General features: G+C 54.2%; 2 protein-coding genes across 4 annotated transcripts in view; one reads left to right on the top strand and one right to left on the bottom strand.

The window, feature by feature from the left end:
* The window catches only part of PAQR6 (progestin and adipoQ receptor family member 6), a 74198-nt gene extending 72933 nt beyond the window's left edge, over nt 1–1265 (top strand). For both annotated transcript variants that reach the window (XM_073639284.1, XM_073639285.1), the window contains 2 exons: nt 74–218; nt 321–1265. In XM_073639284.1, coding sequence (XP_073495385.1) covers nt 74–218; nt 321–592 — 417 coding nt within the window. In that variant the 3' untranslated portion in view covers nt 593–1265. The remainder of the gene's footprint in view (nt 1–73; nt 219–320) is intronic.
* A 1305-nt stretch (nt 1266–2570) lies between these two features.
* Nucleotides 2571–16869, bottom strand: PMF1 (polyamine modulated factor 1). 2 transcript variants are annotated; one of them, XM_073639282.1, is made up of 8 exons: nt 16732–16869; nt 14654–14902; nt 13139–13244; nt 11456–11556; nt 11170–11365; nt 10992–11087; nt 7241–7282; nt 2571–2633 (listed from the first exon to the last, which is right to left on the bottom strand). In XM_073639282.1, exons 1-6 carry the CDS (start codon nt 16755–16757, stop codon nt 11025–11027), a joined length of 741 nt encoding a protein of 246 aa, XP_073495383.1. In that variant the 5' UTR covers nt 16758–16869; the 3' UTR covers nt 2571–2633; nt 7241–7282; nt 10992–11024. The 2 variants fall into 2 exon arrangements, with proteins under 2 accessions (XP_073495383.1, XP_073495382.1); XM_073639281.1 differs by lacking the exon at nt 16732–16869 and adding an exon at nt 15010–15127.
* Nucleotides 16870–17082: the final 213 nt, after the last annotated feature.

The raw sequence follows: 17082 nt of genomic DNA, 5'->3' as shown, positions 1-17082 counted from the left end.
TAGAAACTTTTAGGGACAGAGAATAATGCATGTTCTCACGCCCCCTATGGGTTCGTGTCCCTCTTTCCCGCAGCTCCTGTTCTGTCTCGGTGAAGATTGCAACTGGAACGAGGCCGTCCCTCTCCACCTTTATCATCTCTTTTTTGCCTTCCTGACCGGATTCCTCTTTGCTTCTCACCTCCCAGAACGACTGGCGCCCGGGCGTTTTGACTATTTTGGTAAAATATGACCTTGGGGTGTATAAAAATTGTGTATATTAGGGAGATGAATGAGTGGAATCATTTGGTATTGGAATAATTCGGTGTTTCTTCTTCTTGTAGGTCACAGCCACCAGCTCTTCCATGTCTGTGCTGTTTTGGGCACACACTTCCAGATGGAAGCCGTCCTCTCCGACCGCTCATCTCGCCAAGCCTGGCTCCGTTCCCATTCTGAGGCCGACTCGCTCGCCAGCACCTTGGGTGTTGTGGCCACTTCAGTCCTTGGAAACGTCGTCCTCATCTGTTTCTTCACCGCCACCTTGCTGTGGTCTCCAAGAGCCAACTCCATTCTTCACCATCACACCACCTGCGAGGCCAAAGTGAAGGAGCGTTGACCCTAAAGGCCGACGTAAGAACTTAGAAGAAGAGCTAGTGTTCATCTCAGTACTAATAGCCATGGTGGCTCTATAGTCCACCTCTGATTCGGTGCCATGCGTTTTGTTTTTTGGCTGATGCTTGAGACTAGAAAAGAAAATTAACAGCAGCACAGAGTATATAAGCGTTCCTTAGAGAATTCTCCGATCGACATCTTGTATAGAAATGATGTATTGAGGGCTCGTCCCGGGTATTGATAACATTGGGGGCTTGTCAAGTTATTTTCTTCACTGGTGGGTCATCTCAAAAAAAATGGCCGGAGGAACAAGAGCAGGAACATGGGAAGTTTAATGGAATTATGGAGGAAGGCTGTGTGTAGTAATGGTGGATTGGCCCCTGGTGGAGGGGCTGGACTAGGGATTTGGATAAGTAAATGGGGGTTTTTTTGCATGTGAGCTTAAGTGGCAACGTTTTTTTTTTAAGAAGGATTTTTGGGATAGATATGTTGAATACGGAGAGGAACGGCCATTATATATCCTTACATCCCCTTCTGGGTTGGGTGTAAAGATAACAAATACTGCAGGAGGCTGTATCCACCATAGCTGGCCATTCACTTTCTCAGCTTAAAGATACAGAACACCTATTTGTTAGCACTTTAGGCGCCATCTTGTGGTGAGAGTCCAATATTGCAGCTTTTTGTAAAGTAGTTCTTGACTTTCAAGCTTTCTTGACCCCCATACACATTAGTACCTGCCGATTTCATTGGGACCAGCCGACTATCTCATGTTTAAGATTCACCAGACAGAAAATACCGAGAGAAAAAAAGGACATGTTGAATTTCAATGCCTGAACCTTTTCTGCCCCGTACATAGGAAGACTTGCCATTTAGGAGTCCGGGCCCCCTGTGAGGTCCTATAATGGCAGCGTTCCCCCGTCTCAGGGGGTCCCCCCACTAGTGGTGACTGTTCTGTGCCTTCTCCACACCCTCGGCTGGATGTTATAATCACTAACGGAGGAAACATCGTCTTTTTCTCACCTTTTTATTATTATAAGGTTGTTTTTCTAACAAAATTTATTTTTATAATTTTTGTGTCGATGATTAACTCTTTGATTACAGGGGTCGGGCTTCACATTCCACTTTTGGCCTCAGCTGCTGCTTCCATATATTAGCCCCCCCATCGCTATATGACATAATGTACGGTAAGAAATGGCCCCTTTATGTATTACAATTGGGGTCCTTAAGTCGGACCCTCGGAAGTAGTTGTACCATGAGCCACTTTAAAGAGTCAGGAGGCATCGTCCTACCCCAAAAAATGAAGGATTTCATCCTGAGATTTGTGGAAGCCTCCATGTTGCTCTGTATATAACTGGAACCTATTGCCGCGCTTTTAACCCTCTACTACCAAGGGGGCCACAGTTAGGACATTCCATCCCCCCCAGGTGCCTTGTAATAATATACTGTAACAATGGAAATAACCTCGGGCATTAAACGAGCGCTGAACATCAGGTGTCCGTGTGGATTTCTAGACTTCTATGAGCCGCTGTGGAGATTTTTATTTTAGAATATTTTTATTTTACTGCATTCATATCTGTATAGAGAAGCGAGCTGGTGACCCCTCCAGCAAGGTAGGGGTTACCAGGGGAGGATATGGTTGGCACACATACAGCAATGAGGAGGCAAAGATTGGCTCGCGGAGTTTAATTTTGCGTCCATTGTAGACACCAGCAGGGGGCGCTGACAGCAGTGTGTGGAGCGCGGAGTGCAGATCGGCTCGGGGGACTACGTGGCGCGTCACACCGGGCCGTAGAATCTCCTGTACGCCTCCTGGAATCCGATATGGTCTGCGAGCTCGTCACAGTCCGGGTTCAGCTCGCACACCTCCCTCTGCGCCTCCAGCGGCGATGTCACTGCGGCCCCGTATATCCTGCAGAAGGGGGAGACAGGCTTAGATACGTGGCGGTATCACACGTGGTAGGATTAGATACATTGCACTTACATATTGCGGATGTTGCGTCGATGTCGTCTGGCAAAATTAGCGGACTCGGGTCTAGAGATGAAAGCTGGCGGAGGGAAGAAGGGCGATAGGGTGAGAAAACGTAATTCACCACCATCAGGACAGAACCACCCCATCCTACACAACGTATGGACCCGGCGTGGCATCGACCCATCCTACACAACGTATAGACCCGGCGCGGCATCGCCCCATCCTACGCGACATATAGACCCGGCGCAGCATCGACCCATCCTACGCGACGTATGGACCCGGCGCAGCATCGCCCCATCCTACACAACGTATGGACCCGGCGCAGCATCGCCCCATCCTACGCGACATATAGACCCGGCGCGGCATCGACCCATCCTACGCGACGTATGGACCCGGCGCGGCATCGCCCCATCCTACGCGACGTATGGACCCGGCGCGGCATCGCCCCATCCGACGCGACGTATGGATCCCGAGTGGCATCGTCCCATCTGACGCGACATATGGGCCTCGCACAGTACCGCCTCCCTCCCACCTTGTGTATAGATGCTGCACAGTAGCACTTTTCTCATTCTGTAATATGGACTGTGCACATAAAGAATGAGAGAGGTGGTAATGAACATTGGATGCTGAATATACAGCATAGGCACTGTACAGTGTGACTGATAATACTGTGTATAGATGCTGCACAGAACCACTGCTAATACTACATGTACGGACACTGCACAGCATCACCTCTCCTGCTGTATAGACAGAACAAAGTACCACTGACTTCTCTCATTCTGTATACATGGACTCTACACATGAAAGGGGTAGAAAGCATCTACACAGAATGAGAGAAGTGGTACTGTGCAGCGTCTATACACGAGGTAGAAGTGGTACTGTGCAGCGTCTATACACGAGGTAGAAGTGGTACTGTGCAGCATCTATACACGAGGAAGAAGTGGTACTGTGCAGCGTCTATACACGAGGTAGAAGTGGTACTGTGCAGCATCTATACACGAGGAAGAAGTGGTACTGTGCAGCATCTATACACGAGGAAGAAGTGGTACTGTGCAGCGTCTATACACGAGGAAGAAGAGGTACTGTGCAGCGTCTATACACGAGGAAGAGGAGGTACTGTGCATCATCTATCCATGAGGAAGAAGAGGTACTGTGCAGTGTCTATCCATGAGGAAGCAGAGGTACTGTGCAGTGTCTATCCATGAGGAAGAAGTGGTACTGTGCAGCATCTATAAGCGAGGTAGAAGTGGCACTGTGCAGCGTCTATACGCGAAGTAGAAGTGGCACTGTGCAGTGTCTATATGCGAGGTAGAAGTGGCACTGTGCAGTGTCTATATGCGAGGTAGAAGAGGTACTGTGCAGCGTCTATACACGAGGAAGAAGAGAAGAGGTACGGTGCAGTGTCTGTATGCAAGGAAGAAGAGGTACTGTGCAATGTCTATACACAAGGAAGAAGTACTGTGCAGTATCTATACATGAGGAAGAAGAGGTACTGTGCAGTGTCTAAACACGAGGAAGAAGAGGTACTGTGCAGTGTCTAAACACGAGGTAGCAGAGGTACTGTGCAGCGTCTATACGCGAGGTAGAAGTGGTACTGTGCAGCGTCTATACACGAGGAAGAAGAGAAGAGGTACTGTGCAGTGTCTGTACGCAAGGAAGAAGAGGTACTGTGCAATGTCTATACACAAGGAAGAAGTACTGTGCAGTATCTATACATGAGGAAGAAGAGGTACTGTGCAGTGTCTAAACACGAGGAAGAAGAGGTACTGTGCAGTGTCGAAACATGAGGTAGAAGAGGTAGTGTGCAGTGTCTATACGCGAGGTAGAAGTGGTACTGTGCAGCGTCTATGAGCGAGGTAGAAGTGGTACTGTGCAGTGTCTATACGCGAGGTAGAAGTGGTACTGTGCAGCGTCTATATGCGAGGTAGAAGTGGTACTGTGCAGCGTCTATACACGAAGTAGAAGAGAAGTGGTACTGTGCAGCGTCTATACGCGAGGTAGAAGTGGTACTGTGCAGCGTCTATGCGCGAGGTAAAAGTGGCACTGTGCAGCGTCTATACGCGAGGTACAAGTGGTACTGCACAGCGTCTATACGCGAGGTAGAAGTGGTACTGCGCAGCATCTATACGCGAGGTAGAAGTGGTACTGTGCAGCGTCTATACGCGAGGTAGAAGTGGTACTGTGCAGCGTCTATACGTGAGGTAGAACAGGTACTGTGCAGCATCTAAACGCGAGGTAGAAGAGGTAGTGTGCAGCGTCTATACGCGAGGTAGAAGTGGTACTGTGCAGCGTCTATACGCGAGGTAGAAGTGGTACTGTGCAGCGTCTATACGTGAGGTAGAAGTGGTACTGTGCAGCGTCTATACGCGAGGTTGAAGTGGTACTGTGCAGCGTCTATACGCGAGGTTGAAGTGGTACTGTGCAGCGTCTATACGCGAGGTTGAAGTGGTACTGTGCAGCGTCTATACGCGAGGTTGAAGTGGTACTGTGCAGCGTCTATACGCGAGGTTGAAGTGGTACTGTGCAGCGTCTATACACGAGGTAGAAGAGAAGTGGTACTGTGTAGCGTCTATACGCGAGGTTGAAGTGGTACTGTGCAGCGTCTATACGCGAGGTTGAAGTAGTACTGTGCAGCGTCTATACACGAGGTTGAAGTGGTACTGTGCAGCGTCTATACGCGAGGTTGAAGTGGTACTGTGCAGCGTCTATACGCGAGGTTGAAGTGGTACTGTGCAGCGTCTATACACGAGGTAGAAGAGAAGTGGTACTGTGTAGCGTCTATACGCGAGGTTGAAGTGGTACTGTGCAGCGTCTATACACGAGGTAGAAGAGAAGTGGTACTGTGTAGCGTCTATACGCGAGGTTGAAGTGGTACTGTGCAGCGTCTATACGCGAGGTTGAAGTGGTACTGTGCAGCGTCTATACACGAGGTTGAAGTGGTACTGTGCAGCGTCTATACGCGAGGTTGAAGTGGTACTGTGCAGCGTCTATACGCGAGGTTGAAGTGGTACTGTGCAGCGTCTATACACGAGGTAGAAGTGGTACTGTGTAGCGTCTATACGCGAGGTTGAAGTGGTACTGTGCAGCGTCTATACGCGAGGTTGAAGTGGTACTGTGCAGCGTCTATACGCGAGGTTGAAGTGGTACTGTGCAGCGTCTATACGCGAGGTTGAAGTGGTACTGTGCAGCGTCTATACGCGAGGTAGAAGTGGTACTGTGCAGCGTCTATACGTGAGGTAGAAGTGGTACTGTGCAGCGTCTATACGCGAGGTTGAAGTGGTACTGTGCAGCGTCTATACGCGAGGTTGAAGTGGTACTGTGCAGCGTCTATACGCGAGGTTGAAGTGGTACTGTGCAGCGTCTATACACGAGGTAGAAGAGAAGTGGTACTGTGTAGCGTCTATACGCGAGGTTGAAGTGGTACTGTGCAGCGTCTATACGCGAGGTTGAAGTGGTACTGTGCAGCGTCTATACACGAGGTAGAAGAGAAGTGGTACTGTGTAGCGTCTATACGCGAGGTTGAAGTGGTACTGTGCAGCGTCTATACACGAGGTTGAAGTGGTACTGTGCAGCGTCTATACGCGAGGTAGAAGAGGTACTGTGCAGCGTCTATACACGAGGTAGAAGAGAAGTGGTACTGTGTAGCGTCTATACGCGAGGTTGAAGTGGTACTGTGCAGCGTCTATACGCGAGGTTGAAGTTGTACTGTGCAGCGTCTATACGCGAGGTTGAAGTGGTACTGTGCAGCGTCTATACGCGAGGTTGAAGTGGTACTGTGCAGCGTCTATACGCGAGGTTGAAGTGGTACTGTGCAGCGTCTATACGCGAGGTTGAAGTGGTACTGTGCAGCGTCTATGCGCGAGGTTGAAGTGGTACTGTGCAGCGTCTATGCGCGAGGTAGAAGAGAAGTGGTACTGTACAGCGTCTATACACGAGGTAGAAGAGAAGTGGTACTGTGTAGCGTCTATACGCGAGGTTGAAGTGGTACTGTGCAGCGTCTATACGCGAGGTTGAAGTGGTACTGTGCAGCGTCTATACGCGAGGTTGAAGTGGTACTGTGTAGCGTCTATACGCGAGGTTGAAGTGGTACTGTGCAGCGTCTATACGCGAGGTAGAAGTGGTACTGTGTAGCGTCTATACGCGAGGTTGAAGTGGTACTGTGCAGCGTCTATACGCGAGGTTGAAGTGGTACTGTGCAGCGTCTATACGCGAGGGTGAAGTGGTACTGTGCAGCGTCTATACGCGAGGTTGAAGTGGTACTGTGCAGCATCTATACGCGAGGTTGAAGTGGTACTGTGCAGCATCTATACGCGAGGTTGAAGTGGTACTGTGCAGCGTCTATACGCGAGGTTGAAGTGGTACTGTGCAGCGTCTATACGCGAGGTTGAAGTGGTACTGTGCAGCGTCTATACGCGAGGTTGAAGTGGTACTGTGCAGCGTCTATACGCGAGGTTGAAGTGGTACTGTGCAGCGTCTATACGCGAGGTTGAAGTAGTACTGTGCAGCGTCTACACGCGAGGTTGAAGTGGTACTGTGCAGCGTCTATACGCGAGGTTGAAGTGGTACAGGACCACCTTTCTGTATATGTAGGTACAGACCCTGCACAGGACCACTTCTTTCTCAGCCTCGCTAGAGGCTCATACAGACAGCATGTACTCAGAACCTCCTGGGCGTGGTACTAACCTTGTGCGCGGGGGGAATCGGCCATGTTGCCATCATCCGGATCTATAACCAGGGAGACATTGAGGTTATAGCTTCTGTTCTCTCTATACAGGCACATCGCATATACGGGCACACCACATATTCAGGCATGGCCAATCAGTCAGCTCGGGCCCTGATTGGTCATGTCTGCTCTGTAGTGACAGGACAGCCAATGGAAATACTCCGTACACAGCAGACATCACCAATCGCTCCTGTACGGTATAGAGACGCGTGGATCCTTATGTGGGATGTATCGGCCATGTTGCCCTTTCCATACAGGTTCTGACTATGGAGGTATCTGCTCGTACACAGCCAACCCCGAAATAGAGAATCTGTTTAAGTCTATAATGTGCAGTCACCCATATAGTCCCCAGATGTCTCCATATAATGCTGAGTTACGTACCGCGACGCCCCAGGACCAGGGCGACCACCCCAAGGAGAACGGCCAAGATGAGGAGTCTCATGGTGCTGTCTTCTCTGACCTGTGATCGCCCGGAGTCATCGCTCCATGTACTTATACCCCCCATCCCCGGGGCAGGAGGGGCCCGGCTCAGCGCCCGGGGGTTTACAGCATCGGGCACCTCCGAAGCATCCCAAATATAAACTCTGCAACCCTCTTGGCCAAAATCAGCCCTGCGGAGTTAACCCCTACTGTACTGGACAGAAATGATCACCAGGCTTCATGATACATGTTGCGGTTAAGCACAATTTTTATGCGGTTTTTAACAGTCACCATTGCTTGAAACCCCAAGAGCTGCAGATTACAGGCTCCAAACTACCGGACAGAAAAAATACAATTATTACCAGTTCTGATCAGAATAAAAGAAGAGATCCCTGCGACTGAGGGAGCAACAATCCTAAACTATGGCGGACATTGGCGACTCTTTTACAGGTAATGAAGGGTTAAGGAGAGAGACTGATGTATTATAACCTTATAATAACACGGTCAGAAGCCGCATCAGCAACATAGAATTATCCGCTGCTCGTCTTCTGTTATTAACACGAGCGAGGAAACGTTTCCTCCACACCGCAACCGAAAGACTCAACCAGCTGGGGATAGAGCCACGTCCTGTACTGCGGTGTACACGGAGGACCACGTGAGCACCAACGCCGGGGGATGGCCTCCTGCCCCCTAAGTCAATGTCATTATCCTGCACCCCAAGAGTCACTATCCTGCACCCCAAGAGTCTGCTTCATCCTGCCCCCCACCCCCGAGTGTCATCATCCCGTACCCCCAGTGTCAGTGTCATTACCCTGCAGACCAAGAGTCAGTGTCATTATCCTGTACCCCAAATCATTACCATATACCCAAAGTGTCATTATCCTGCCTCCCCGAGTGTCATTATCCTCTACCCTGAGTGTCAGCGTCATCTTGCCTCCCTAAGTGTCATTATCCTCTACCCCAAGAGTCATGTCATCCTGCCCCCACCCCCGAGTGTCATCATCCCGTACCCCCAGTGTCAGTGTCATTACCCTGCAGCCCAAGAGTCAGTGTCATTATCCTGTACCCCGAATCATTACCATATACCCAAAGTGTCATTATCCTGCCTCCCCCGAGTGTCGAAATCATCCTGCCTCCCCGAGTGTCATTATCCTCTACCCTGAGTGTCAGCGTCATCTTGCCTCCCTGAGTGTCATTATCCTCTACCCCGAGAGTCATGTCATCCTGCCCCCACCCCCGAGTGTCATCATCCCGTACCCCCAGTGTCAGTGTCATTACCCTGCAGCCCAAGAGTCAGTGTCATTATCCTGTACCACGAATCATTACCATATACCCAAAGTGTCATTATCCTACCTCCCCCGAGTGTCCGCGTCATCCTGCCTCCCCGAGTGTCATTATCCTCTACCCTGAGTGTCAGCGTCATCTTGCCTCCCTGAGTGTCATGTCATCCTGCCCCCACCCCCGAGTGTCATCATCCCGTACCCCCAGTGTCATTACCCTGCAGCCCAAGAGTCAGTGTCATCATCCTGTACCCCGAATCATTACCATATACCCAAAGTGTCATTATCCTGCACCCCGAGTGTCATTATCCTTTACCCCGAGAGTCGGCGTCATCCTGCCTCCCCAAGTGTCATTATCCTCTACCCCGAGAGTTGGCGTCATCCTGCCTCCCCAAGTGTCATTATCCTCTACCCCGAGAGTCGGCGTCATCCTGCCTCCCCGAGTGTCATTATCCTCTACCCTGAGTGTCATCATCCCGTACCCCCAGTGTCATTATCCTCTATCCTGAGTGTCAGCGTCATCTTGCCTCCCTGAGTGTCATGTCATCCTGCCCCCACCCCTGAGTGTCATCATCCCGTACCCCCAGTGTCATTACCCTGCAGCCCAAGAGTCAGTGTCGTCATCCTGTACCCCGAGTCATTATCATATACCCAAAGTGTCAGCGTCATCCTGCATCCCCAAGTGTCATTATCCTCTACCCCGAGAGTCGGCATCATCTTGCCTCCAAGTGTCATTATCCTCTACCCTGAGTGTCAGTGTCATCTTGCCTCCGAGTGTCATTATCCTCTACCCGAGAGTCATGTCATCCTGCCCCCACCCCCGAGTGTCATCATCCCGTACCCCCAGTGTCATTACCCTGCAGCCCAAGAGTCAGTGTCATTATCCTGTACCCCGAATCATTACCATATACCCAAAGTGTCATTATCCTGCCTCCCCCGAGTGTCCGCGTCATCCTGCCTCCCCGAGTGTCATTATCCTCTACCCCGAGAGTCGGCGTCATCCTGACCCCAAGTGTCATTATCCTGCACCCCAAGTGTCGGTGTCATTATTTTGGTGCAGATCTGTTCATCACATCTACAGATAACACTACTGCTGTATTCTGAGAATCGCGGGGGCGCAGGGACATTTCCTGCAGTGGTCTGGGGGGGGGGGGTGCAGGTACATTTTCCGCAGTGGTCCGGGAGGGGGGGGGGTGCAGGGACATTTCCTGCAGTGGTCTGGGGGGGGGGGGTGCAGGTACATTTTCCGCAGTGGTCCGGGAGGGGGGGGGGTGCAGGGACATTTCCTGCAGTGGTCTGGGGGGGCGGGTGCAGGGACATTTTCCGCAGTGGTCCGGGAGGGGGGGGGGTGCAGGGACATTTTCCGCAGTGGTCCGGGGGTGGGGGCGGGTGCAGGGACATTTTCCGCAGTGGTCCGGGGGTGGGGGCGGGTGCAGGGACATTTTCCGCAGTGGTCCGGGGGTGGGGGCGGGTGCAGGGACATTTTCCGCAGTGGTCCGGGGGTGGGGGCGGGTGCAGGGACATTTCCTGCAGTGGTCCGGGGGTGGGGGCGGGTGCAGGGACATTTCCTGCAGTGGTCTGGGAAGGGGGGGGTGCAGGGACATTTTCCGCTGCTGGGACTGATGGCAGTAAAGTCTCGTCCACATGTCAGTGCTGAGGGGATGGAGTTCACAGGAGACCGCAGCGCACAGACCTCGGCCCGAGCCTGAAACCACAGCTTGTTTAGTTACAGACAGGAAGGACCGCAGTGATTTCTAACCCCAGTAAACAACCACGAGCTCCATCATTCACGACTATAACTCCCAATGTACTCAAGGGAGCATGTCTTCACAGCAGTGCTACAGAAGCCCCCGGAGCCAGCACCACTGAGACCCCAATCCCCCTCCATCACTGCTCACACTGCCATTAGGTGGGTCGCATTTTCTTATTATGGGTTTATTCTAAAATGAAGAAAAGTGAAAAAGAAAACAAACACTTTATTGACAGAAAACGACAAAACCAAATGTCTCACAATATGGAGAAAGATGCTGGAGAACCAGAGCCGTCAGATCCCGTCCCTGGAGCTGTGAAGGGAGAGCAGCAGATCCCGCTGCGACTGGCTCACACTCTAAAGCAAGAAGACAAAGACTAAATGTGATATTGCTGGGAGTTGTAGTACTTGTGCTATAGCATCTCTTCTCCTTTACTACCTGCCAGGCCTGCTGCCTCCTCAAGATCTCTCTCTGCATCTCCTCTATCTTCTCCCTCCCGGCCAGGACGGACTGCGCCAGCCGGGCATTCTCCTGCCGCTTCTCCTTTAAGAGCCTGCGCAGGTATTCCCGCTGCTTCAAGAGGTACGGCACCAGGTGGCTGCGGATGTCCTCCTCCGGGACCCCACTAGGACGCCTGAAGGCGAGGAGGAGGGGGGGGGACTACAATGGTAACACACCCTCAGCTGTGAGGTCTGTGCACAGTAATGGAGATCTCGGCACTCACCACTGCACCTCCATGTTATTTCCGGCCTCTCGCTCCAGGTTATCCAGAGAGTCGAGGAGAACCTCCAGCTTCCCATCCTCCTTCAGCTCCAGGATCTCCGCCTGGGAATGGAAGAGATCTGTACACTGGAGCTCCGGGGGTCCTAACACTCCCTACCATCTCCCCCCCAGGGTCCTGACACTACCCACCTATCCCCCCCCTCCTTCCCCGGGGTCCTGACGCTACCTACCTATCCCCCCCCTCCTTCCCCGGGGTCCTGAAGCTACCTACCTATCCCCCCCCCCCTTCCCCGGGGTCCTGACGCTACCTACCTATCCCCACCCCCCTTCCCCAGGGTCCTGATGCTACCTACCTATCCCCCCCCCCTTCCCCAGGGTCCTGACGCTACCTACCTATCCCCCCCCCTCCTTCCCCGGGGTCCTGACGCTACCTACCTATCCCCCCCCCTCCTTCCCCGGGGTCCTGACGCTACCTACCTATCCCCCCCCTCCTTCCCCGGGGTCCTGACGCTACCTACCTATCCCCCCCCTCCTTCCCCGGGGTCCTGACGCTACCTACCTATCCCCCCCCCTCCTTCCCCGGGGTCCTGACGCTACCTACCTATCCCCCCCCTCCTTCCCCGGGGTCCTGACGCTACCTACCTATCCCCCCCCCCCCTTCCCCAGGGTCCTGACGCTACCTACCTATCCCCCCCCCCCTTCCCCAGGGTCCTGACGCTACCTACCTATCCCCCCCCCCTTCCCCAGGGTCCTGACGCTACCTACCTATCCCCTCCCCCCCCTTCCCCGGGGTCCTGACGCTACCTACCTATCCCCTCCCCCCCCTTCCCCGGGGTCCTGACGCTACCTACCTATCCCCCCCCCCCTTCCCCAGGGTCCTGACGCTACCTACCTATCCCCCCCCTTCCCCGGGGTCCTGACGCTACCTACCTATCCCCTCCCCCCCCTTCCCCGGGGTCCTGACGCTACCTACCTATCCCCTCCCCTTCCCCGGGGTCCTGACGCTACCTACCTATCCCCCCCCCTTCCCCGGGGTCCTGACGCTACCTACCTATCCCCCCCCCCTTCCCCGGGGTCCTGACGCTACCTACCTATCCCCCCCCCCTTCCCCGGGGTCCTGACGCTACCTACCTATCCCCCCCCACCCTTCCCCGGGGTCCTGACGCTACCTACCTATCCCCCCCCACCCTTCCCCGGGGTCCTGACGCTACCTACCTATCCCCCCCCCTTCCCCGGGGTCCTGACGCTACCTACCTATCCCCCCCCCTTCCCCGGAGTCCTGACGCTACCTACCTATCCCCCCCCCCTTCCCCGGGGTCCTGACGCTACCTATCCCCCCCCCCCTTCCCCGGGGTCCTGACGCTACCTATCCCCCCCCCCCCTTCCCCGGGGTCCTGACGCTACCTACCTATCCCCCCCCTTCCCCGGGGTCCTGACGCTACCTACCTATCCCCCCCTTCCCCGGGGTCCTGACGCTACCTATCCCCCCCCTTCCCCGGGGTCCTGACGCTACCTATCCCCCCCCCCTTCCCCAGGGTCCTGACGCTACCTATCCCCCCCCCCTTCCCCAGGGTCCTGACGCTACCTATCCCCCCCCCCCCTTCCCCGGGTTCTGAAGCTACCTATCCCTCCCCCGAGTCCTGAAACGGCTCCCCCCGGGGTCCTGACACTGCAGAGTACGTACATTGATGAAGGAGTGCAGCTGGGCCATGAACTGCTCGTAGATACTGCGGGTCATCTCTGGTCCCATTTTGTACAACCTGCGGTAACAGCTGGCGAATCTCTGATAACTGCAGAAAGAGAGAAGGAGCGTCACAACCCGATAATTCAGCACTTCAGCCGTCCGACAAATATTGCCCTCACTGTCTAGGACAGTTGAGTGCCTGAGCACAACAGGGCAGTAAGAGCACCGCTAGGAGTCACCTACCGACAGCCGGGCAGCAAGAGCGCCGCTAGGAGTCAACTACCGACAGCCGGGCAGCAAGAGCGCCGCTAGGAGTCACCTACCGACAGCCGGGCAGCAAGAGCGCCGCTAGGAGTCACCTACCGACAGCCGGGCAGCAAGAGCGCCGCTAGGAGTCACCTACCGACAGCCGGGCAGCAAGAGCGCCGCTAGGAGTCACCTACCGACAGCCGGGCAGCAAGAGCGCCGCTAGGAGTCACCTACCGACAGCCGGGCAGCAAGAGCGCCGCTAGGAGTCACCTACCGACAGCCGGGCAGCAAGAGCGCCGCTAGGAGTCACCTACCGACAGCCGGGCAGCAAGAGCGCCGCTAGGAGTCACCTACCGACAGCCGGGCAGCAAGAGCGCCGCTAGGAGTCACCTACCGACAGCCGGGCAGCAAGAGCGCCGCTAGGAGTCACCTACCGACGGCCGGGCAGTAAGAGCGCCGCTAGGAGTCACCTACCGACGGCCGGGCAGTAAGAGCGCCGCTAGGAGTCACCTACCGACAGCCGGGCAGTAAGAGCGCCGCTAGGAGTCACCTACCGACGGCCGGCAGTAAGAGCACCGCTAGGAGTCACCTACCGACGGCCGGGCAGTAAGAGCACCGCTAGGAGTCACCTACGGACGGCCGGGCAGTAAGAGCACCGCTAGGAGTCACCTACCGACAGACGGGCAGTAAGAGCACCGCTAGGAGTCACCTACCGACAGACGGGCAGCAAGAGCGCCGCTAGGAGTCACCTACCGACAGCTGGGAAGTAAGAGCACCGCTAGGAGTCACCTACCGACAGCTGGGCAGTAAGAGCACCGCTAGCTTAACCCCTTAGATCTGACAGTTAATTGCAGACACAGCATGTGTATAGTTATGCAGACGCAGGCTATGTATTTATGTATGTATGTTCTCAAGGCTTCTGGGCCGCCATCTTGCTACACCTTCACATCTTGTGACAAGGCTATTCGTTGGGAGGTTTTCTATATAAATGGGGGGTGGGGGGATATCTGGAGGTGATGATCGCTGCAGGCAGTGTGAGAATATTTGGATTGTCAGCTCCTCAGACTACACTAACATTGTGCTCACAGTCACAAGCAGCCAATCAAATTGAGCCTATGAAACTTAGAACCAATCACAAACTGTATAACAAAACACACAACCAATCAGGACGCGGAAGTAGCAAACAACGATACACATGGACCAATCACAACACATGAAAAGTCACAGCAACCAATCACATGAAATGAGGATGGGGGGGGGGCTCACTTTCCCGCATCCATCAGCCCCGCCAGGAACTTGTCCACCATCATGTTGAACAGGAGGCGGCGGCCGGGCTTGTCCGGTTTGGCGGTTGCGGGCTCCGGCGCCACCCCTGCTGACGAGGCTCTCTCCTCCGCTTCCATCTTCTCCGCCATCGTCGCCGTCCAGTGTTTTTCCCGCCACACGCTCCTACCTCCTGATTGGCTGCTCCGGCTGTCACTCACAAGAGCCGCATCCGGCGTGTCACGTGACTGGCTGAAGGAACAGAAATAATAGAAAATCCTTTATAACGAGCTCGTATAACATGATAGCACTGGTCAGCGGCCTCAGATGTAACCGCAGCCAGAAACCGCAGAGTGTACCTGGTGCAGAGACCCACGGTGGTCACCCAGTAACGGCGGCACGTGTTGCTAGGCAACAGGACCTGTTCTCTATTCATGGCTGCAGCCACATCGTCATGGCTACTCCTGCACTGAGCACATCATGGCTGTAACAGACCGTAAACTAACGCAGTGTGTATACGCTCCTAGGGTGAGAGCACACAGCAGGGCCGGGAGCCACACTATATACCACCATTGTGCCCTGTATGCGCGTATGGTCTCCTGGGGGAGTGTGCAGTATATGGGCGCATCCCGCTGGGCCTTTCCAATACACGGTCGGCAGCCACAGGGAGTTTCTGGCAGCTGGTCAGGGCCTTTCCGGTAAATGGGCATGTCCAGCCGTGAGCTTCCGGTAGATGGCTGTTTTCCTCAGAGAGTTTCTGGTATGTGATCGTCATCTCCCGCGGGGAGGTTCCGGCAGGTGGTCATCTCCCGCGGGGAGGTTCCGGCAGGTGGTCGGAGCCCGCGGGGAGGTTCCGGCAGGTGGTCGGAGCCCGCGGGGAGGTTCCGGCAGGTGGTCGGAGCCCGCGGGGAGGTTCCGGCAGGTGGTCGGAGCCCGCGGGGAGGTTCCGGCAGGTGGCCGGAGCCCGCGGGGAGGTTCCCGCAGGTGGCCGGAGCCCGCGGGGAGGTTCCCGCAGGTGGCCGGAGCCCGCGGGGAGGTTCCCGCAGGTGGCCGGAGCCCGCGGGGAGGTTCCCGCAGGTGGCCGGAGCCCGCGGGGAGGTTCCGGCAGGTGGCCGGAGCCCGCGGGGAGGTTCCGGCAGGTGGCCGGAGCACGCGGGGAGGTTCCGGCAGGTGGCCGGAGCGCGCGGGGAGGTTCCCGCAGGTGGTTGGAGCGCGCGGGGAGGTTCCCGCAGGTGGTCGGAGCGCGCGGGGAGGTTCCCGCAGGTGGTCGGAGCCCGCGGGGAGTTTCCCACCGATTGTTGGATTATGCTAGGTTTTTCCTAAAAAAGGCTGAACGCTGGACATTTGCTGAATCGTCTTCATGGCTACCAAAGCCCCCTGTCAGCGTGTAGGGAGGGACGGCAGCCTGTCTATTCTGATAGAAAAGTGACTAGACCCCAAATTATTGAAAAAGTAAACTATAAAGATGTTGGGACACAGCCTGTGACACCACAAACTGGTCCGAGTGGCCATGCTGTCTTGTTCACCACTACAGATACTGGATAATCAGAACTGGTCTACGGAGTTATGGATGATGGCGGCCGGCTCAGAGGAATCGTGTCTTCCAGTACATGGACGGCTGTGGGGGCTGGAGTCACACCTCGGGGATCCGAAAAGGTGGCTGTCTCACACGAGAAGACCAGTACTATGATATTTTCCACAAGCTTCAAGTTACACAATGGAAGGGCAGGTGTGCGAATCCCGTACCTGGGGAAGACATAGAACCAGACTACAGCGGCCGGCAGAGGCACCGCGATGGGGCTGTGTTCTACCCCCAATTAAGGCAGATGAGTGATCTGACTTGTATTCAAACTTTGAAATCTTTATCAGGTTGCCCATCTCTGCGATCGAGGGAGGCCGCACCCAGTAACTCAGTGGACCCCTCCCGTGTAATGTGCAGCCCACCCCTCACCTGAGATAGAAAGCTAAAAAAAATATTGTGTGTATCTCAATTTTTGACATTTAATATCCAAAAGGGAAAGGATTTATGGAACAGAATGAGAGAAGTAAAAAGGGTGTCAGTAGATAAAATAGGTCATTACCTATAGGGAAACAGTGGCGTCCACATCCCCACTATCGTTAGTAGAATCTGGACGGGCTGTATACACACGTAGGTACAAATACAAGAGGTTACATAGGAGCAGACCAGACCTTATCAATCCCTCTGTCATCACCTGATCAAACTTAAGTTTAATAACCTGCAACGCGTTCTGGATGAGGGGTTAATCATTAATTAACCATTGCACAGAGAGAAAAAAAAGACAAATACAAAAACTCTAAACAAAAAAGTCCAAACATTAAAAAGGAAAAAACAGAAAACAATAACAAACCACCATAAAAAAAAATATTTTCAACCAGTGAATGACAAGGCCGCCTCGTTCTTCCACGTGTAA

The sequence above is a fragment of the Phyllobates terribilis genome, unplaced genomic scaffold (genome assembly GCF_046119375.1).
Source record: "Phyllobates terribilis strain yellow unplaced genomic scaffold, ASM4611937v1 Scaffold_7__3_contigs__length_470593459, whole genome shotgun sequence".
Taxonomy (NCBI): Eukaryota; Metazoa; Chordata; class Amphibia; order Anura; family Dendrobatidae; genus Phyllobates; species Phyllobates terribilis.
This window is presented reverse-complemented; position numbering and strand designations above follow the sequence as displayed.